General features: G+C 36.9%; 3 protein-coding genes across 3 annotated transcripts in view; 2 read left to right on the top strand and 1 right to left on the bottom strand.

Moving 5' to 3' along the window:
- The first annotated feature begins 3,503 nt into the window (after window positions 1–3,503).
- On the top strand, window positions 3,504–7,153 carry LOC114250791 (uncharacterized). The gene is made up of 3 exons (XM_028184813.2): window positions 3,504–3,682; window positions 5,062–5,193; window positions 6,949–7,153. The coding sequence occupies exons 1-3, from the start codon at window positions 3,617–3,619 to the stop codon at window positions 7,111–7,113; spliced, it is 363 nt and encodes a 120-aa protein (XP_028040614.1). The 5' UTR covers window positions 3,504–3,616; the 3' UTR covers window positions 7,114–7,153.
- LOC114252047 (phospholipase A1) overlaps window positions 7,122–23,479 on the bottom strand; it is a 42,891-nt gene continuing 26,533 nt past the window's right edge. Inside the window, exons 6-8 of the mRNA XM_089731861.1 lie at window positions 11,247–11,438; window positions 9,578–9,749; window positions 7,122–8,800 (exon numbers count right to left, since the gene is read on the bottom strand). Coding sequence (XP_089587987.1) covers window positions 8,743–8,800; window positions 9,578–9,749; window positions 11,247–11,438 — 422 coding nt within the window. The 3' untranslated portion in view covers window positions 7,122–8,742. The remainder of the gene's footprint in view (window positions 8,801–9,577; window positions 9,750–11,246; window positions 11,439–23,479) is intronic.
- Window positions 13,202–20,675, top strand: LOC114252046 (aldehyde dehydrogenase family 1 member B1, mitochondrial-like). Its single transcript, XM_028186529.2, has 11 exons — window positions 13,202–14,086; window positions 14,415–14,519; window positions 15,632–15,899; window positions 16,029–16,145; window positions 16,226–16,413; window positions 17,630–17,732; window positions 17,857–18,038; window positions 18,133–18,297; window positions 19,099–19,256; window positions 20,282–20,356; window positions 20,541–20,675. Exons 1-11 carry the CDS (start codon window positions 14,057–14,059, stop codon window positions 20,614–20,616), a joined length of 1,467 nt encoding a protein of 488 aa, XP_028042330.2. The 5' UTR covers window positions 13,202–14,056; the 3' UTR covers window positions 20,617–20,675.

The following is a 23,479-nucleotide window of genomic DNA, read 5'->3' as shown; positions in this document are numbered from 1 at the left end:
AAATGATGCTGAAATTGATGAAATTGGGTCCATGAGAAATTTTGCCCATTTTAAACCATTATATTTCCATTTGGCAATCATTGTTGTCTAACTTGCCTAACCAGGCGTGACTTTGTGTGGTTTTGGAACATTATAGTCTACTTAGAGGAGACAGGGTTACGTTGAACTTTGGTCTTGACGAACGATTTCCTCAAAAATAACTTTTTTGTATCTTGAGGAAGAATGCTCAAAGAGAATCGAGATGATCTTATCATCTATATTTACCATCACACCACTCGCCCTAGAAGCAGAATTTATTTTCACTACCTGGAATCACTGCGTTCATCCATAGTGCATTTCCAGGAATCATTTCCACATCTACCACATACTATCCGGCTTTGGGATGATATCCCGTTCACATAGTTTTTTGAGCGCAGTAATGTCTTTATGTAATTGAAGGATGGGGCAGCCGTTGTAACTATACTGAGAGCTTAGAGCTCGTATCTCAAGGTGGGTGGCGGTATTGACGTTGTAAATGTTTATGGGCTTCGGTAACCACTTAACACCAGGTAGGCTGTGAGCTCGTCCATCCATATATGCAAAAATAAAATTAAAAAAAGAATTAAAAAACGTGTTTTTTAGAAAGCAACATCATCAACTAGACACTGCCAGTATCCATGGGCTACAGTAATATTTTGCCGGCCTAATTAGTATGGCTAACTGTGTGTGTGTGTGTGTATGTGTGTGTGTGTGTGTGTGTGTAGTGTGGTGTTTAGTGGCTTATAATAGTACCTATAATTTCTCCGTGAATGCTGTAAGATGCCAGAGGACAGGCAGTAGATTTTTCTTCAACGTAAGGCGTGTTAAGAGACCTGATGGGTAGGTATAGGTAGGTAGGTAGGGTAGGTACCATTTTTCTAATTTGTGCTGCGAAACAACAACGTGTTCCGGTTTGAGGGACCAAGATTTCGATCATATATCTCAAGATGAATAGGGGCATTCAGTTTATGAAGTCTTATGTACCTCAGTAGCCGCTTAACACCAGACAGGCCGTGAATTCGTCTCTAATAAAATTTAAAAAAATAAAATACCGTCATTTACATCTTCGACCGTGCTAAAAATAAATTTGAAAACTTTAATAGAAATTAAATGATAATCAAGCGCAATAATATATTGTCCAATGACACCTTATGTCCGTGAAAACTAATAAACACGTCATTAAGCCGGAAAATTAGTTTTCATTATGAGTCTACTCGTGAAAACAGAAGAAAATATAATATGTTTTTTTTTAATGTGCCTTTCAACCCAGGTCTCCTGATCATTTTATCTAAACTTAGACACAGAACTAATTTATTTATTCATGTATGCACTTTAACCGTTCCGTTATGCATATTATGTTTATTTGGAGTTTATTTACTTTGATCATTATATCTGTTTTATCGTCGACAAACCCGAAACTAGATTACGTAAGTAATTGATCATTGCTCTGTTATTTTCGATTTACTATAGTATTTAAAATAATTATAATTAAAACATTTAGATTGTTTTAATTCACTAGATGGTTAGATGAAATTATGAAAATACAAAAAAATATTATACATAAAAAATGATAATTCTATCTTTTCTTTTTGAAAATCCATATTATAATGTAAATGTTTCCGAAAATCATAGAACCAAAGACGGACGAAGTTAAAGAAACATCAAAAGTAGAAACAGAAAAAGTCCCTTCCTTTGGCACGTCCATATCCATGAAGATATAACTTAGTAGGGTTAATGTCAGGCAGACGGCCGTTGATACCAAATGCCTACTAGGCTGCACTAAAAGTATCGGGAATGGAATATTTCCACTGTTCCTGTCATATTAAAATCTTTTTAATTGAAAACTCCTTGGTTTTAAAAATCGAATACCATTTATTTATTTAAAAAAAGATTCTCGGTCTTGTCACGAGGTTTTGTCAAACTTGTTTAGTCGTTGAGAAAATGGAATTGACTCGAGAAAATTCAAGAGCGATGATTTATTATGACTTTCGAAGTGGTTTAACACAAAAACAGTGTGTTGACCGGATGATTTCTGCATTTGGTGATGAAGCCCCATCCAAAACCACAATTTATCGCTGGTTTGCTGAGTTTCAACGTGGACGTGTCAAGCTCAGTGATGATCCCCGTCAAGGTCGTCCAAAAACTGCAGTCACCCAAGAAAACGTTGATGCTGTGCGTAAGCTGATTGAGGAAGATCGACATGTGACATACCGCGAAATTCAGGCAACTTTAGACATTGGCATGAGTCAAATATAAATAATCTTGCATGAACAATTAGGTGTAAAAAAGTTGTTTTCCCGATGGATACCGCATTCGCTCTGTGAAGAGCAAAAAGCGGCTCGCGTTACTCGGTGCATCAGAACTCTCGAAAGATTCCACGCAGGATCCTCAAATGCTGTATACAACATTGTATCAGGTGACGAATCCTGGATATACGCGTACGAACCCGAAACAAAAAACCAGTCACGAGTTCGAAAATGAGTTAAAGCCAACAAAAATTGTTCGTCCACGGAGTGTTGCATAAAAAATGGTGGCCACGTTTGTCTCCAAAACCGGCCATGTTACGACTATTCCTCTTGAGGGACAAAGAACGGTTAATGCAGAATGGTATGCTAGCATTTGTTTGCCACAGGTCGTTTCGGAACTCCGTAAAGAGAACTGCAACCGCCGCATCATCCTCCATCACGACAATGCGAGTTCTCACACCGCGCACAGAACAAAAGAGTTTTTAGAGCAAGAAAACATAGAATTATTAGACCATCCGCCGTACAGCCCCGACCTAAGCCCTAATGATTTCTATACTTTCCCTAAAATAAAGAATAAATTGCGTGGACAGAGATTTTCATCACCTGAAGAAGCTGTGGACGCCTACAAAACGGCCATTTTGGAGACCCCAACTTCCGAATGGAATGGTTGCTTCAATGATTGGTTCCATCATATGGAAAAATGTGTCAAATTTCGCGGAGAATACTTCGAAAAGCAATAAATACATTTTTAATTAATAATGTTGTGTCACTTCGTTAATTCCCGAAATTTTCAGTGCCGCCCTCGTATTAAGCATGATAAGAGTACATGCTGCGCTAATCCCACATAATGTGGAATGAGAACAAGAAGACAAAGAAGAAAATGGTTAGATGTAAGCTAATAATGGCTTTCCTGGGGTTAGCTGACCTCGGAAATTCATAGACGTCGGGTATAACGGTAACCTCACTTCAGCAATAGCCAAGATAGTAGTAATTACTCATGCGCCCTCACTACATGTCTAAGGCATTGTTTACAATAATTTATAAATGAAGCAAATTACATTTTTGATTAACTGATTATCAACTCATTGTAGAAGTGTGCTTCAAAAATTTTACCTCATATTACAAGGTGGATGTTGCCATTAACTTTGATATCTATAAGCTCCAGTGACGACTTGACACCAGACGGGGTCTAAGTTTGTTCAGTCGAGCAATAAAATCAAACAAGATAATAACATTTCTAAATTCAATCAATCAAATAATGAATACGTCTATTTTAGGGTCCACTTAAAATAGTTGTTGGACGTTTGGAGACATGCAAAGGACCAAAAAGAAAAAATTGCTCTGAAATAAAAATGTGGTCGAAAGGTGGTATCCTCAGCTACGATATCTTGGTCAAATCAAGTTTTAAACTCACAGTCGTAAGTATACATATGATTTCACGGATCATATTATATTAATAACACTATCTACTTATTAGTTTTGGTTTAATAATGTTTCTATGTTCAAAGTACCTATCAAAATATATCATCTCAAGCACCTTGGGCTTGAAAACTGAAACGAGGGAAAACTCCTGATGGAATAACTTCAGGGTCCTCTACAAATTGATCTACTACACAGATATACTATACAGATACTACCACTCGTAACAAATATTAGCACCCCCGATTACTCTCTTTAGACAACCCATACCCTGGGTCAGGAAGGTTAAGTACCTGGGCGTTACGCTGGATGCATCGATGACATTCCGCCCGCATATAAAATCAGTCCGTGACCGTGCCCCGTTTATTCTCGGTAGACTCTACCCCATGATCTGTAAGCGGAGTAAAATGTCCCTTCGGAACAAGGTGACACTTTACAAAACTTGCATAAGGCCCGTCATGACTTACGCGAGTGTGGTGTTCGCTCACGCGGCCCGCACACGCATAGACACCCTCCAATCCCTACAATCCCGCTTTTGCAGGTTAGCTGTCGGGGCTCCGTGGTTCGTGAGGAACGTTGACCTACACGACGACCTGGGCCTCGAATCAATTCGGAAATACATGAAGTCAGCGTCGGAACGATACTTCGATAAGGCTATGCGTCATGATAATCGCCTTATCGTTGCCGCCGCTGACTACTCCCCGAATCCTGATCATGCAGGAGCCAGTCACCGTCGACGCCCTAGACACGTCCTTACCGATCCATCAGATCCAATAACCTTTGCACTAGATGCCTTCAGCTCTAATACTAGGGGCAGGCTTAGGGACCCCGGTAACCGTACTCGTCGAACTCGACAAAGAGGTCGACGTGCAACCTAACCCATGCATCAGCCCGCTGAGTTTCTCGCCGGATCTTCTCAGCGGGTCGCGATTCCGATCCGGTAGTAGATTCATTCGCGAAACAATTGCTCTTGAGTTGTTAGGTCTCCTTCGGAGGCGCTCGGGCAGTTGTTAGCAAATCCCACCCCTCTTGGCTGAGCCTTTGCTCGCCCACCTGTCCTGGTGAAACTGGAAAGGCCTTCGGGCCACCAGTAAACTTTCAATCATAAAAAAAAAAAAAAAAAAAAAAAAATATTACAAAAACAAATAACAAATCTTTAAAAAAAATACGTTTGCTGCAATTCAACTCTATTCAAATTAGAAAATATGATGTCATAATTAATATACGCATATAACATTCTCATAAATGACAAGTTAATTGGGGTGCAGGCGGACAGGGTGATGTTACCCACCCGTACGGGCTCACAAGACGCCTCAATACCACTAAAACTACGGACACTAAAAGAAAATTATAAAACTAATATAATAATATTTTCCAGGGTCGTATAGTAGCCACATCAAATGGTAAAGAAATGGTTAAGTTTCACATGAGGGAACCATGCGACCACTTCCTAATAAAACATTTGTTTCGAATTAATATGAATATTACCAAAGACTGTACAGTTAAAAAGGTGTGTATAAAATTAGTTTTGGATTAAGCGTATGCTTCTCTACTTTATCCCACTGACAATAAAGTCTTCGTTTTAATAGATATGTGAGAAATATACAATGTGTTCGGAGAACCGCTATGAAAAAGAATATTAATGTTCAGTCCAGTTCAGTCACGCAATAGACGATAGACGAAGGAAGTTTGATTCAATTATTACTTCATTTCTGTATCGATTCAACAAGGCAACACAAGTTTCAACACGCGTTTCTTTCCGCCTTCTCTTTCTTCTCTTTCAATTCATTGTTATTCACATGTGTGAGCGGCATTCGACGTGGTTCGTTCTTCAAATCAAAATTTCCATCACGAAAGCGTTTAAACCAAAATCGCACGGTGCGTTCATTAGCAGTCCCCTCTCCAAACGCAACATTTATATTGCGAGCTGTTTCTGCAGCGTTACTTCCGCGTTGGAACTCGTATTCAAAAATCACTCGAATTTTCGAAATATTCAACTTTCTTGTCTAAGCTGAATAAAAAAGCAACTTAAAGTCGATAATCGAATGTTGCACACTTTTTAAAAGAAGAACCTCTTAGGTGAATCCGCGCGGATAGGTACCACCGCCCTACCTATTTCTGCCGTAACGCAGTAATGCGTTTCGGTTTGAAGGGTGGGGCAGCCGTTGTAACTATACTGAGACTTTAGAACTTGTGTCTCAAGGTCTCAAGTGGAGCGTCTACGTTGTAGATGTCTATGGGCTCCAGTAACCACTTAACACCACTTAACACACACTTAACACCATGAAGGTTCTATGTCAATTTGAAGTACCTATTACAAGAAAACCGGAATTTAATACCTTAACCCCATAGTATATTCAATTATATATAGAAAAATGTTTTTTTTAAATCCTTCATTAAAAATAAAATACACTAATAACAAGCCATCTAGTGGCCGACACCCGTAAACAGAATGTGTATAAAAGAAACGACTTAGCTCACTTTCTCCCTCCTCTCAAAGTCGAGTGGTTCGCGAGAAACTCTGTCTATTTTCTCACTCTCGCTCGTCCTAAATTGTATCTTTTCTCTCTAGCCGTAACGAACCTGTCGCGAGTTAAATTTGACTCTCAACGTGCCTAATGAATTTTCACTTCAAAAAGCGGGAAATGTGTTTATATACTAGTATAGGTTATTAGTCTTTTTTGCAGTGGGTCATAATATTCCGGATTTTTTCTGTATTGGTGAAAGAGCTCACGGTTCGCTTTGTTATTATAGCCTATTGACATCACAGCAGGTATGCTGGAACTCTGGACAGCTATGCGACAGAAATATGCAGGATGGTTGTGTATTGATGCCTTCGCCGCAATGTAACAAAAAAATTGGAATGTTAAACAAAACGAACACACGCAATTAGTAATATCTACTATGTTATGATTCTTTGAATTTCTCCTTTGTCACGGCCTCATTGATAACACCCATCCGAATGTAATAATCCAGAGGAAGTAATTTAGCTAGCTAAAATGATAGCACGCTTCTTAATCCAACAGACCGTTAAATATAATTGGATTTATTTCAAAAGCCGTATGATGAATATAATGTATTAAACGATTTGCTTCCAAAAGTTAAGCGTCGAATCGATAAGCAAAAAAAACGGCCTGGCATTACCAATGTGTATGAAAGAGAACCACTTAAGATCAGACCATATCTACGTCGGCCTAATATGGTAATAAAGATATTTATGTACCGTGTGGTATTATTGTTTAAAGAAAACCTCATAACTTTTTAGGAGCATTACATTTTTAAAATCGACCTTGAAGACTTAACTGAGAATTACTTCGGTGGGAAATATTTTTACGGGAACTGGACATTTCGATCGGTCTTCGCCGGCAGCGAATGTAATTTATTATGTACAATTACGGAACTGATAATGACACCAAAAAAGAGAAACTAAATAAATTATTGCATTTATTCTGTATCTGTTTTATTTTATTTTACAACCAAAAAACGGAAGCTCGTATACATCACTTCACAATGAACAAGGCAAGCAACTACCTTATGCCTTGTACCGAACTCTTCTAAGCAACCTACAAATTCCTCATCATAAACATACTATAATGTCGGTTTGTGAATCATCAAATAATACAAGTACTCCTAATTTACAGTTCATTACTGGTGGTAGGATAAATAGTAGGTATCGTCGCAGTAATTCATCCCATAATTTGCAAGCGAAGTAAATAAAATTGTCCCTTCGAAATAAGGTGACACTACAAAACTTGCATACGCCCCGTCATGACGTATGCAAGCGTAATGTTCGCTCACACGGCCCGCACCAACTTAAAACCCCTTCAAGTTATTCAATCTCGTTTTTGCGAACCACGGACGGGATCGACGAGTGAATTAACTCATAGGCACAGCCCACTGAGTTTTTCGCCGGATCTCAGTGGGTCGTGTTTCCGATCCGGTGGGAGATTCGTCGAAGCACTTCTCTTGCCAGGGCCAGTTTAGCAACACTCCCGGTTAGAGCCCCATGAGCTCACCTACACGTCAAGGAGAAGCTAAAATAGCCTCTCAAGGTATCAATCAGCATCGGTACGGAAAAAAAAGTAACAATTCCGATTTTAAGAGTGGGGCAGCTATAATTAATTTCTTTGATTTCGAATTTATCTCTCAAAATTGTTAAATTTAAACTCGACGCTTTTGCGATTCGATGACCACCTAGCATCAAAAATGAAACTATACTTTATTTGACCGAATGAGACAAACACTATATTGTTGCCATGGTGGAAATGTGCAGAGCTTTCCTGAGAGGGTGCTACCAAGCGTAGAACAAACACTATATTGCTGCCATGGCGGAAATGTGCAGAGTTTTCCTGAGAGGGTGCTACCAAGCGTGGGACAAACACTATATTGTTGCCATGGCGGAAATGTGCAGAGTTTTCCTGAGAGGGTGCTACCAAGCGTGGGACAAACACTATATTGCTGCCATGGCGGAAATGTGCAGAGTTTTCCTGAGAGGGTGCTACCAAGCGTGGGACAAACACTATATTGTTGCCATGGCGGAAATGTGCAGAGTTTTCCTGAGAGGGTGCTACCAAGCGTGGGACAAACACTATATTGCTGCCATGGTGGAAATGTGCAGAGTTTTCCTGAGAGGGTGCTACCAAGCGTGGGACAAACACTATATTGTTGCCATGGCGGAAATGTGCAGAGTTTTCCTGAGAGGGTGCTACCAAGCGTGGGACAAACACTATATTGCTGCCATGGCGGAAATGTGCAGAGTTTTCCTGAGAGGGTGCTACCAAGCGTGGGACAAACACTATATTGTTGCCATGGCGGAAATGTGCAGAGTTTTCCTGAGAGGGTGCTACCAAGCCCATGGATTAGGGTGCGACGAAATTACTTTACTCTATTTCGCGTCACATGCAGAACCCACATAACTGATCGAATCACATAATAGTCATACAACCAAATAAAATGTTATATCATCATTCATTTCATGAATTGATTCATTGATTTACTATTACAATTAATTTAAAATAAATTACTTAACATTTAAATAAATTATGCTACGTTAGATGAATTAATCGAAAGGACAATCTTCTTCGTGATCTATTTTCACACAATACATTCCTCTAGACCTGTAAGAAGAAAACAAAAATTAAAACTTATGGAATAAAGCAGTTTTGACTCAAATTTTTTGAATCTCATAAACAAATCTCGCGGTCAACTTGGTAGAGCAAGTAGCGATTACGTTTTTTTTCTTTTTGTCGATTTAATGCAAATGATTTTCCAACTTATACGATACGAAGAATTATATTGCATTTTCTATACTACATCGATAAAATTTGAAAGGAAATCAGATATTTTTCCAGATTTTACGAATTCCTAGATATCAGCTAGTTTACAAATTGATTGGCATTAATTGTTAACTAATAAAAATGTTTAGACGTGTCCGTACTAACATTTCGAATGTCTATATTCAGTTTGTTAACGATAACACATAATCTACTTCTGTCATGAATTCAGTCAACTAAATCTGCAATTTGGATTAAATAATGATGAAGTAAGAGGTAAATAAAACTAATTAATATTTTTAATACGAATAAAACTTTATAGGCCTCCAAAAGTTCTAAAATTAATTCAGCATAATAAATGTGTCGGAATAGTTTAATCTGTGTATTTACGATGTCAATGTCAGTTGGTTGTCAAAAGGCAGTGTCAGAGGCTAGACGTTCCGTGGTTAAGGCGGAAAACAAAATTAATTGCGAAACACTTGACGAAGTATTGCTTTATTCTACTACGCCATCCCACATATATATCTCTATTATTATATTAAATTAGATATAACAAATATATTGACATAACAGTTTGAATGTTTAAAAAAATACAATCTTCATATATAATACTGTACTTACGAATCAGGAACATCATCCCCAAGCCGGATAGCCTTCCTGTCGTACCGGATGCCCCAAGGACCTCGCTCTTTAGGACACGAGGTGTCGCAAGGAACGCCTACAAGGCGTAGACTTTTGCGAACACTCGCGGCGAAGTAACACGAGCTCTTGAAGTGACTACATCGAGCGATACCTGAGAAACGTAGACAATAGGCTATCCATATTAAGAACTTAGCTTAGCTCGCCTGTATTGGCGTGCACTTATTTTCTTGAAAAAAAAAACCAACGTTCCACATACAACGTTCAACTTTCTTATCAAAATATTTTCTTTAAATCTACACAAATAACTAGTTTTTTTTCCTACCCAAGTTGATAGCCTTGAGAGGTTATTTCGGCGTAACCTTAACTAGTAGGTGAGCTCACGGGGCTCAAACCTGACGACGTTGCTAACACGAACCCTAGCAAGAGCCGTGCTTCGCAGAATCTACCACCGGATCGGAAACGCGACCCACTGAGAAGATCCGGCGAGAAACTCAGTGAGCTGTGTCTGTGGGTTAATTTACGAACTATGACCGGAAATAACTAGTAATTGTTTGACAAAAAACGTTTGTAGAAGTCTTTCGTTGTCAAAACTCTTAGGCTCGGTATTGTCTATTAACAAAATGTAACCGTTTTTTCTCAGATCATTAACATAATACCTTTAAAAAATATATTTATCATAAATACCACATTCTTCTCGGACGTTCGATTCTAAGATTCTGTAATATTATGTCTTTGAAACTAGGCGTGACGACTGGTACCTATTTGTGATCAATAACTCGACCCTGCTATTTACAAGAAATAATTTACATTGAATATAGTTTTTGCATTTAATCGAATCGAGTTATGATTTCGTGAAATCCCGACTTGCGTGACTTGTTCGAAGTGTCTCAAGTGAATTTTTAATAAAAACTAAGTTTGTTTGGATTTCAAATAAAGTTGGCAGTATTGTATAGAGTATTCTACTTGGTTTTCGAAACTCGTACATAAAATTAGTTTTGGCAATATATTTTAGTTGGAGTTAGCAATTTCAAAAGTGTTAATATCAGGTTATTTCGATTAATAAATACTACTATGAGTGCTACTCACTTATCATATAATATTAATTTGCTTATGACCATTACAACAATAACAATTAAAAAACTACTGATGTGTATGTATGAAGCTTCCAACCACGGTTAATAAGTAAATAAACTGTTTATACCTGAGATATGATCTCGCTTTTTAATCATTGCGCTTGATTGCTTTATTATCGTATCTCTATCGCTCAACATCACATTATCAAGGTGACATAAGAGATCACACGGATTGAAAAGTCAATCATTTGTTTGACCAGTTGTTAAAGGTAGTAAGCTTAGAGACAGTCGATCAAGCAGACACAAAAAATTTAAATAATCAAATCGAAATAAACCATACAACACTTTTTTTCCTACCTTATCTGATAGCCTTGAGAGGCTATATCAGCGGAACCTTAACTAGTAGGTGAGCTCACGGGACTCAAACCTGACGACGTTGCTAACACGAACCCTAGCAAGAGCCGTGCTTCGCAGAATCTACCACCGGATCAGAAACGCGACCCACTGAGAAGATCCGGCGAGAAACTCAGTGGGCTGTGTCTGAGGGTTACAACACAATATAATAAATGACGTACGCATGAAATGTCCTTTGCAGCCCGGCTGTAGTCGTCCACCGTTGATGCAGAAGTCCACGTGCCCCACCAAGCCGGATTCTCCTAGGAAACCAGCGTTGGTATGCAAGACTTGAACGACATAAGCGTCATCTCTGCTAAGACGGAACTGCCGGGAGCCATACGCAGACACCAATGGACGGGCTGGATCTAAACCTGTAAAACATTGTACTATCTTAAGTTTTTGCGAATCGCAGACATGATTACATCTATGTTTGTACTTAAACTTATGCTGTTTTCCTTTCACGATTCTCGTTTCGCAGATAACTATAATTAGTAATGTATTTCAACTTTCAACAGACATCATAATTTTGCTGTTATTTGAATACAGTTGAAATCTCGACCCTACACCTAAAAATCGGTGACGAAATCATGGTGTGATGCTTGTTTATTTCGTTAGCCCTTTAATAAATAGTAATTCTACAATCATATAATATATTATAAAGCTTATAGTAATCGCTAGCTAATGCAACCATTCTTTAATATCTTATAAATCAAGTAGTTTTTTTCAATTTCATTTTCGCAAACAATCGGTCGTTCCATTACAAAGCTGCATTGTGTTACAAACACTTTTAGGGTTTAATCCCGCGGTGCATATCGTCATGATATGATTTCGGACGTTTCGAATAGGTACTTAGCAGTTTTCGTGTTCGCTGACGACTAAGTGCAGTATTAGAAACGTCAGAAACAATATAATGACAATAAAAGAACAATATTAAACTGTAAAAATAATCTAATAGCAACATGTCCACGGCTCGCGAAAATCGAAGAAAATATTTTTTACATTGTATTAATATGATAAATGTAATTAAATTATGAATTACACTATGTAGATAATTATACAATAAAATATACCTATACAACTTTATTGATAACCTTTATTTTTTTTCAATGTTAATGGATTATCAGAGACAAAAAAGTCAAATTAAACATTTTGATAAAATAACACTTTTTTTAAGAATATAGTCGAATTTAAATTAATTTTATTTGTAAGGTGATGTATCATAAATACCTAACTTCGCCGAGCTATGTATGGTATGTGTACACGAAAATTTTACAAAAATTTCTTAATTTTTTACAAAAAAATATATTTTTTGTTGCCCTTGTAGACGAGCATACGGCCCATCTGATGGTCAATGGTTACCGTCGCCCATGGACTTCAGCAATGCCAGGGGCAGAGCCAAGCCGCTGCCTACAAAAATATTAACAGTCCAAATTCTGATTGATATTTGCAGAATGAAGAATTATCTAAACTTGACGTCACATACCAGTCGGCACATACCAGTCGCACTATTAAGCCTTTGGGACAAATGACAGTCTTCTTTGAATCTTCCACCGTAGGGTGTAATTGCTCGGTAGACCGACTATATCGGAATCTTGTTGTTCCAAACTTGTATATATGTACATATAGGTATATATGCAAGCTTATCTTCAAAATGTCGCTAGTGCGATTCAGTCTGTTGTCAAATATCTTCTGATAGCTACCGCTACAAACTCCTTAAAATATAGAGCGTCCCAAAATTAACGCAAGATTTGAATTTGTCGCCGTTTGTTTTGTAAAGTATTGGCACTCTTAAAAAAAACAATTCGATAGCTGACAGCTTAGGGTCAGTAAAAATGGAGCGTTGAAGTCATGATTGGAACATACTTTTTTCAAAAAGGGGCTTGTCAAGCATTAACTGTTACTGGTGGTCGATATCGCGACATGATAGCACAGTTCTGTCTGCCAAAATTGGATGATATTGATGTGGTCAATATGTGGTTTCAACAAGACGATGTCACATGCCATACAGCCCGTGAAACAATTCAATACAAACAGCATAAGACATTTCCAGGTCGTGTACTCTCTCGTTTCGGTCATAGACACATAAATTAGTTATAGATAAGCAACTCAAGCACTCAACAAAAATGTTTACGGGCGTCGGCTACTAGATGGCATCGCTTCGATTAGTTTCCCAGTGCTCCTGTTGATGGCGGTAACAAATTACCTATCCTATATTTCGTTTTTAATAAAGGATTTTGTACATTTTCAGAAACCACTAATTATTAAATATTTGTTAAAATTGTCTATAACAAAAAAAGACTTGTATGATTTATTAATTTTTATTTTCGTATGTGCATGCAAAGCCGTGGAGGCCATTTTTCCGATGTGTTATTCCATAAATAACTCTATCCTATGTACTTTACGAGTATAATTCAATAAAAAAAATAACAATCAAAAGACTGAAAACTGTGTTTTCTGTATAATTCAAATCGTACGTAAATCTTAATTTTGCAGTCCTAGCCCAGTGATGTTTACAGTTTACAAAACATTATAGAGAATTAACAAATAGTTCTAGCAAACGTAAAATTAAAATTTTCACAATACGTTCAGAACCAGCTTAAGGTTAGAAGTCGATTCGTTAAAATAAATGAAATTTGAACAAAAATATCGTGGCAGTAAAGATAAATGGAATAGTTTTAAAAACGTTTTATTGTTATGGCAGAAATAGACGAATAAAAAAAATAGTAGTTATATACCCGCAAACTTACAATGCCCCCTTACTAACATCAGTAGAAAGTAAATTCAATAACACTATAAATCTATTTTAAATCTACATTTAAAATATATTCGTGTCTTATCAATGAAGCATAAGCAGATACAGCGACTGACCCTCTTTCAAACATTACAATTTACAATGAAAATCAATAAATTTCTGAATTGAATAAAACGATTCAATTTGCACAAACATTGTTCAGTAATAGCTGTACAGTCGAAGCAACGTGAATTCAAAATGGCTAAAGTTGAAATCAAATATAATAAGGTAAAAAACTAATCATATAATTATTTATTTCACGAAGTTCATTTCACACTTGCCGTATATAAATATAATTTGTTTCATGATAATTTAGGTTGTGTTATTAGTAATAGCTCTCCAACTGTTTAGGTATACTGTTTTATAATATTTTCCATTTTAGTATTTTCGTAGATTGAATCCTTGCATTAATATACAATAGCTAAAATGTTGCAATGTAATTCGATGAGTCTAAAATTTTATATTTGTCAAAAAAAACTCAGTGGCTATTACCTAAATAATCAATAATTCAATCTCCATTTATTGCATGTTTAATGTAGCTCATACCGCGTTTCAGTTGTTCATCAACAACGAATGGGTTGATGCAGTTAATAAGAAAACGTTCACGACCATCAGTCCACAAGATGAAACTGTAATCACAGAAGTTGCTGAAGCAGACAAGGTAAATTCGATTAACAATTGAAACTTACAAAACAGTAGACTTTGAATATATTATATCTCAAGCTAAACAACGGGGCTTGTAATATTGTATCTATTGGCCGCCGTCCAATCCTGTGGACCGAATGGTAAACAGTCGACGTCGCCCTAAACATGTCATTACGGATCCTCCCGGTCCATTAACGGCGCTTTTAGGTACCTCAAGCACCGGTCACCGTCCTCACCGAACCCGTCGCTTGCGATGAAGGGCTCGACGAGTAAATTAACACACAGCCCACTGAGTTTCTCGCCGGATCTTCTCAGTGGGTCGCGTTTCCGGTTCGGTGGTAGATTCTGCGAAGCACTGCGTTTGCTAGGGTCAGAGTTAGCAACACTCCCGGTTTGAGCCCCGTGAGCTCACCTATACGCCAAGGAGAAGCTGAAATAGCCTCTCAAGGCTATCAGCATAGATAGGAAAAAAAATTGGCCGCGCCATCTTAGTCGTCCTAGTTACATCAAATATACAAAAATTAAACCTATAAAGGTATAAATCAAATTATTTCAAATCTAGAATAATGATTCTGCAGACATAGTATGAATGTACTATAGGGTTGTTCGACGGAAATGTACTGATTAAGATACTCTAACCCCAACTAAGCCATAGACTGTGTACATCACTACTGTGAAAATTCAGCCCAAGATCAACACACATAGTTGTTATGCACAAACGTCATTATCGTAGACAGGAAAAAAATAACTCAATAATTGGTATAACAACATATTTGTAAACGTTAACCATAACTGCGTATGTCTATTATGTTTTGTGAAAAAATTCCACTCTTTGCAAATAAAACAACATGACAAAAACATACCTAGTCTGTTGTTTTTCCTTTGATGTGACCCCTTTTGTTTTTTTTTTTGAGTTTATTTTATACAAAGTTTAGGTCTTTTATTTATCGATTAAGGCACTACAAAGTCTGCCGGGTTAGCTAGTCACTTATATTTATAATAATATTCATGGTGATGAACATAATTTACGCCCATGAACAAACAGGGTTAAGTCATATAAGTTATTTTTTTATTTAAGCATTTTATTAATGTAACATAGAAAATTACACAAGCTTTTTTTTTTCGTAGGCAGATGTTGATACAGCTGTTGCAGCAGCAAAGAAAGCATTTCATAGATACTCCCAATGGCGCACAATTAACGCATCCCAAAGAGGTCGCCTCCTCCTCAAACTGGCCGACCTCATAGAAAGAGACGCTAATTATCTGGCTGAACTTGAAACTTTGGACTGTGGGAAGCCAGTGAAACAAGCACGATTGGAAATATTTTGGTCATCGGGCATACTAAGATATTATGCTGGGAAAGCTGATAAAATCTTGGGAAATACAATTCCTGCAGGTGTCTAGTTTATTATATCGCTATAAATGTTCTAAATTATATTTTTCTATGTGGTTCGTTTAATTTATTCAATTGTTAAATCTATTTTTTATATAATCGATTAAAAAAAACGATTATTTTCGATTACAGACGGGGATGTCCTTACGTTCACATTGAAAGAGCCCGTCGGAGTTTGTGGCCAAATTTTACCTTGGAATTATCCAATTCCTATGCTAATTTGGAAGATTTCTCCCGCTTTGGCTGCCGGTATGTTACGTTACCTATATTTAAAAAAATTTAAAACCGCAAGAATATCGAAAAAAATATCTTTAATTGTTAACCTGTAGGATGTACGGTAGTAGTAAAACCCGCTGAACAGACACCATTGACAGCTCTCGCTGTGGCTGCTTTAACTAGAGAAGCAGGTTTCCCAGACGGCGTGATCAATGTGGTACCAGGGTTTGGACTGACAGCCGGTTCGGCGCTAACCTGTCATCCCGACGTAGACAAGATTGCTTTTACGGGATCTACTGAGGTACGCATGTTCGTAGACATTATCATTCTTTTAAAAAAATATTAATGAATAGGGTCCCACTACTGAACCATATTGTCCAAAAGATTATTTAAAAGTAGTTTCATAAAAGTGAATCGCTAATTACAAATCTTCTTGAAAGTAATTACATTTTATGAATGAACTGCGATCGGTGTTGTCCTAGAAATTAAAATATGTACATATAAAAGCGAGTAGAAATTTCACAAGAACGGATTTTCGAGGGATTCTTACTATTTAAATTTTAATCTCAAAATCATAACTAATGTCTATTATTATATCTAATTGCTGTAAATAAAAATGAGTAAAAGCACATTTAATAATAAAAACATACATCCAGTTTTGATGAGATGAGATAATTTAAAAAAAATCCTAATGTATATTCAATAGCAATGACACTGATAGAGTAAACAGAAGACGCGCGTTTTTCTGTTAGGTTTTTTTGTAGTTCAGTTTTATCACCTTTACAAGAAAGAAACCGATCCAGTTCGAGAAAAACTACCACCCAGAGTGTTCCGGTTGCAAATTATGAACCTCGCCACAGTCCTTAAATACTAATTCTGCATATGTATAGGCTCTGTCTACATATGTTATCACAATCAAATTGTTCGAATTTATTAAAACCACATGAGCTCATACGAAGTACCGAACATGCGTTTCTTGTATGAATATGTTTTTTAGAGACCTAATTTCAACTTAGCAGCGTTTTACTCGGGAAAGGGCTTTTTTTTACCCTGTAGGCAGCAGAGCGTACGGCCCACCTAGTGGTGAGTAGTTATCGTCGCCCATGGACTTCAGCAATGCCAGGGGCAGAGCCAAACCACTGCTTTCTGTTAAGTACACTCCATAAGCCTCGTTTGAAGAACATATCCAGAACATGACATGTCATGTAGGACATGTCATACTGCATTAAGCATAGGTATTAAGTGTCGGACAGATATAGTACAAAAGCAATTACCTAAGCTGATGCTCTTGAGAGACCATATTTTCAGCGTAACCTTAACAAGTAGGTGAGCTCACTGAGAAGATCCGGCAGGAAACTCAGTGGGCTGTGTACGTGAGTTAATTTACTTGCCGAAACCCTTCGTTAAAAGCGACGGATTCGACGAGAATGATGACCGTCTACTTTAATAAAAACTATATACAGCAACAGCAGTTTTGCTTACGGTCTGAAATGGCTTAACGACTTCTTTCCCCTCAGGTTGGTCACATCGTCATGACTTCAGCTTCAGCTGTAAACTTGAAAAGAGTAACACTTGAGCTCGGTGGTAAAAGTCCACTAGTTATCTTCAACGATGCAGACGGTAAGTCCAAACGGTTTTTGCCTATACGTATTTTTATTAATTACTTTACAGATAATTTTATACTAAGCACACGCTTTGAAGCCCTATTATTTAATTAAGTTAATGGTCCTAAATCTCTTTTTAGTGGAAAAAGCAGCAGAAATAGCTCACAAAGCGGCATTCGCCAATGCTGGGCAGTGCTGCATTGCCGCCACGAGAACATTTGTTCAGTCTGGCATTTACGACAAATTTGTTTCAAAAGCAAGCGAACTTGCTAAAAAGAGGACCGTTGGTAATCCTTTCGATGATATCCAACAAGGCCCACAGGTTTTTATAGCATCATCAAAATAATGATTCGTTAATGTTAATTAATTTCACAGTACAACTAAATATCAGTAATGCGAATACTATTATTCTTCAGATCGACAAAGAAATGTTGGAGAAAATTTTGAAATTTATAGAAGCTGGAAAAAAAGGGGGAGCGAAATGCGTTGCAGGTGGCGAGCGTCTAGGAAAGATCGGTTATTTCATTCAGCCTACAGTTTTTGCAGACGTACTAGATGACATGAAAATTGCTAAAGAAGAGGTAAACTGTCGCATACTCGAATTACGAAGCGACCTTAAGTACGCATGCTCTGTTTCACAAATTACATTATCATTGTAACATTGAGAAATTGACACGACTTAAATCTCTTGTAGTATGTTACATTGTATATACGAATAACACCATATGTACTACTCGTTTTTGAGTCACAGAGCTCACTGCTCACCAGGTTTTACGTGGTTACCAAAACTCATAAGCCTCTTTTTTCCTCCTACCTATTCACTTGTAGCCCAAGGGGCTATTTCAGCTATACGGACGGGTAGGTGAGCTCACGAACTAAGCCTGAGATAATTTTACAACAGTAGCCCTAGCAAAAGCAGTGCTTCGTAGAATCTACCACCGGATCGGAATCGCGACCCACTGAAAAGATTTGACGAGAAACGCATTGGGTTGTGTCTATGGGTCAGTTCGCTCGTCAAACTCTTCGTTGTATTCAAGAAGTTCGACAAGGACGTAAACCGAAGCTTGAGGGGTCGAAAAGGACCGAGAGTGGATCCAGGGGATTCGACAAGACATGTTTCGGGTGACAGCGGCTTTGCGTTGCCCCACGGCCTGGGTCGGATAAGTAATTAGCGGCGGCCACGAAAAGAGGGTTATCGTTTAGCGCCGCTCTGTCGAAGTGACGTTCTGACACTGCCTCATAAACCTCACAATGAGAATGCCGCCATTAACCTTGAGGTATAAGTTTCAGTTGTATAGTATAACTACTGTCCCAACTCTTCAAATTACCAATCACAAGAACACAGTTTATAACATATACACAATAAATTTCTAACATTCCAGATATTTGGTCCAGTTCAAAGTATTTTAAAGTTCGAAACGTTTGAAGAGGTAGTGGACAGAGCTAACGATTCAAATTATGGATTAGGGGCTGGTGTTATTACGAACGACATTAACATCGCGTTGGCTTTCGTGAAGCATGTCCGTGCTGGTTCAACGTGGTAAGCTACTAACAGGTTTTTAAATTTTAGTTCTTATACGTTTGCATGGACTACCCTTTTCAATATAGGTATGATAAACACTAACGGACTCTTAGCACGTTATTTTCAATAATTTCCCGATATTTCGACGGTCTTGCAAGCGCCACGATCATTAAGGAGTAGGATGAAGAAGATAAGATGTTAGGAATAGACAAATCTCCTTTCTAGTCCTCTTTTGGGTGTTAGCACTGAAAGTCGATGACACGACGCGACAATATTTACTTGCTGACCCTTAAAAGCCCTCAAAATGCCTTGAAAATTTTTAGGTACTTTAACTTTATCGATGATGATGATACTTGATACTTGAACTTTAGCGGTCATGGCTCTTGCAGCAGACCCGGAATATCGGGAGCCTATGAAGAGTAAATAGTGTGGTAAGAGCCCGTTAAACATGAGTTTAATGTAGGTCGCCGCGAAAGTTTAAAAGAACTCATGAATAGGTCGTCAACGTTAACGTCAGCGTCAAAGAGCTTGCAACAGATTATTTTTAAATGCTTTGATAATGGGTATGCGAATATTTTACCCTTCAAACTAAAATGCACGACTATTCGCCGCAGAAATAATACACAATTTTATATACGAATAGAAACAGCTGTTACTTAAAAACTAGTGGGACAGCCGACATTGAAAAGCATACTATAGTTATATATCACGCTCTAATTGATGATGCGTCTAACAATTGTATCCAGTTAAATGCGAATCTATGCTGAGCAATTGTATTCAGATCTACGTTTTAGAATTTGGATGACGACTATATGTGTCAAAGTCAAGAAATCAATGAGTATATTACGATTTTTTCGGCAAATGATCTTAGTACTAGTTGTTAAGAAGTAACTGGAGGTTAGGAACACTGCACTCCCCATGAGCACCGCTTTATAAAGTCGAAGTTTCAACTGCCACAGAATAACCACTATCATATCCTTCCAAATCGATACACTTCATTGATTCGTTATAGAAAAATAAAGTTAAAAAAAATATATTTTTAGGGTAAACACATATGAACACATCACACCTCAAACCCCGTTCGGAGGCTTCAAGGAATCAGGGATTGGTCGAGAATTGTAAGTTTTAAAACACTTTCGAACAATTTCACTTCCTTAAAATGTTTTGTTAAGAGTCATATAACATCCTATGTATATATTTATTGTATTTTTATTATTACAAAAGAAAAATAACTTTAATTAATCACATTAGCCTAATTATTTGAATGTTATAATTAAAATCTAAATTAAATGTAATTTTCAGAGGAGAAGAAGGTATATTGCAATATGTAGAAAACAAAACCGTGACGATTAACCTCCCGAAGCAGTGTCTGGTTTGAGTTGCTAAATCTCCAGAGACTTTTTCAATTCTCAAAAAATAAATTATTCCTTTTTACAACTTTTGTTTCTATTTGCTTCCCATTTCCTTGTTTACAAACTTTCATATTTAAGAACAGTCTTAATTTTGTCTTTTATAGACCCATAATATACAAATTATAATACATACAATATTATAAATAATACATGATACGACGCTTGAAAGGCAAACGTGACTAAGCGACAATGCGTGAACTTTACAGTAGACTAATTTAAAGTTGAAATACTGTTAAGTTAAAGTTGATATAAGATTGTAATGATTTTAATAGACCTAGAAATATATATTTTTGCGCATCGAATATTGTTATTGCCTATCATTTATGTATAAAGCAGTTATTGTCGCTTAGTCATGTTTGCCTTTCAAGCGTCGTTATATATCGAATAACCATATTCGATGCGCATAAAAATATATATTTCTAGGTATATTAAAATCATTTCAATCCTACAGCTACTAGCTAGATTCTACTACAGCTAGATTCGTTAAAATAAAATTAGTTTTCAGTTATTTCAACTTTAAATTAGTCTACTGTAAAGTTCAAGCATTGTCGCTTAGTCACGTTCGCGACTCCGTCAATAAGCTTTGCTCCTCACAATTTAAATACATTATTATATGAAGCAAACACTCCTTGTTCACAAGTATTCGTTTGCAATAAAAGACAAAAAGGTGACACTTAAGTCAAATCATGCTTTAAAATAAACAGCAAGAGCTAAATGTCTCTTGTGTGTCGTGATCTGAATATACTGATCAGAATGTAGAAGATATTTAACCAAATAGAATCGTACACTAGTTTTTAAATAGTTTACTTTACGACCAATTTGGAATGTAGTTTTACAACTTCGGAAACACGGCGAGAAACTCAAGCATTTCTCTTTTCTTTATTCGTACAGAATACAGAAAATTTAACATCAAACATCAAATACACAGGTTCATACTTATACATTATATCCCCGTGTCTTGGACTACACATTCATAGCTGTGAAGGTTTTGGCAAAGTTTTACGACCGGCCGCCTGCCTTACGTCAACCCTCCCTGGGAATGCTTTTGTTGGTAGATTGCCCACTACCAGTCGGGTAAGGCGCTGGATGTTTCCGCTTAAATCCCCCTGTCGTCTTTTACGACACCCCTGGGAAGATAAGGGGACGGAACTATTCTTAGCCGGATCCGCACGGAATTAGAGTAGAGTAGTAGAAAGAAGATGCATGTGACTACGAGATGTATGTAAATCGTAGTACAAGGTAGAGGAAAAGAGGACGACCGAAGAAGACATGGATGGAGTGTGTGAATGACGATATGAGAGAGAGAGAAGTGAGTGTTGAGGCGACCGCTGATAGAAGAGAATGGAAGAGAAAAAATTGCTGTGCCGACCCCACCTAGTGGGATAAGGTGGAGAAAAAGAAGACTTGGACTACACATTATTAAATCATTTTAATTTGGACCACAACATTTTAGAGCTTATTTCATCACAGAATCCCTACAGACAAGTACGTCGAGATACATTTCAATTTTGGATACTATATGATTATGATACAAAATCTGTTCCGTAAAATCGCTACGTATATATTATGGCACGTATTATATTATGCACTAGCTGACCCGGCAGACTTCGTAGGGCCTCAATCGATAAATAAAAGACTTTTGTATAAAATAAACTTAAAACAAACAAAAGGAATCCGTCCGACGCGGCGACGGGGGACACATCAAAGGAAAAAACAAAATATTTTTATTTAATTCCGAGCATTTTCATAATTATCTACCTGTTAAACCTTTTCTGGACTTCCACAAATAATTCTAGACCAAAATTAGTTAAATCGGTCCAGCCGCTCTCGAGTTTTAGCGAGACTAACGAACAGCAATTCATTTTTATATATATATAGATAGAAGAGAGATTATCAGAACCACGTTCTTTGCTACCCACACTGAATTCACAATCAGTGTGAAAGTAATCACTAATCAGTAGTCGATGGAGCATGTGTTTTGAAAAATATACTGTTATCACTATCCACAATTTTTCTAAAACACGATTTTAAATATTTCTTGATTATGCTTGATTAACCCTGGTATTTAAACAAAGGTAAGAAATCAATTTATATTTTTTTTTATTTAACGATATAATTATAATGAAAACGACTAACATATTAATGTTACTGTTATGTTGTTTCAGTACGATGAAATGAAAGACCGATGCAAATAAGCGTCTCGTATTCAGAACTCTGTGAAATTTACATGAACGAATAGCTCCATTGTGTAATGCTTTTCATTGTGTAATCTTTGATTATGAAAACAAGCACACAATAACAAGTCATATAAATAGATTTGAAATGCCTACGAATATATGTATATAATATGTAAAGATTATATACATATTATATTTACATATCAGATGAACACATCAGACAATAAATATAAGCGGTTACGAAAATATTATGGTCTAATCTATTACATAATGTGTTCAATGAACGATAATATGAATTTTGTATTATTACGTAATGATAAAATCCAGACCAACTAGTTGGTTACTAAGATACAAAACAAATTATATTATACATGTGTTTGTATACTTACACACATATAATATTAGATCCAGGCCCCTACCGGTGATACAATGTTTTTTATTAATATAAATTTAGATATATAAATAGTTTTCACAAAATACACCAATGCGTTCTTGACTAGTGGGATCACGCGTATTTATGAATAAATGTATACACCACCATTATTTCTGATTTAAAAATGTATCGCTTTTACATAGCGAAATCGATGCACGAAAATATAATGTACTGTAAAAAATATAATAAAACTGTAGTAAGTAAGATTACGTAAGCGCC

This window comes from Bombyx mandarina, chromosome 12 (assembly GCF_030267445.1).
Source record: "Bombyx mandarina strain Sakado chromosome 12, ASM3026744v2".
NCBI lineage: Eukaryota > Metazoa > Arthropoda > Insecta > Lepidoptera > Bombycidae > Bombyx > Bombyx mandarina.
Note: the sequence above shows the minus strand (reverse complement) of the source record. Positions and strands in the feature narration are given on the sequence as shown.

What these genes read in the sequence shown, in the direction of transcription:
- LOC114250791 (XM_028184813.2), top strand. Translation starts at nt 3,617, where the DNA reads ATGTGGTCGAAAGGTGGTATCCTCAGCTACGATATCTTGGTCAAATCA. An exon ending in CAAGTTTTAAACTCACAGTC is followed by an intron (nt 3,683 to 5,061) that starts GTAAGTATACAT and finishes AATATTTTCCAG; the next exon opens with GGTCGTATAGTAGCCACATC. An exon ending in AAGACTGTACAGTTAAAAAG is followed by an intron (nt 5,194 to 6,948) that starts GTGTGTATAAAA and finishes ATAACTTTTTAG; the next exon opens with GAGCATTACATTTTTAAAAT.
- LOC114252046 (XM_028186529.2), top strand. Translation starts at nt 14,057, where the DNA reads ATGGCTAAAGTTGAAATCAAATATAATAAG. An exon ending in GGGAAATACAATTCCTGCAG is followed by an intron (nt 15,900 to 16,028) that starts GTGTCTAGTTTA and finishes TTTCGATTACAG; the next exon opens with ACGGGGATGTCCTTACGTTC. An exon ending in TGAAAATTGCTAAAGAAGAG is followed by an intron (nt 18,298 to 19,098) that starts GTAAACTGTCGC and finishes CTAACATTCCAG; the next exon opens with ATATTTGGTCCAGTTCAAAG.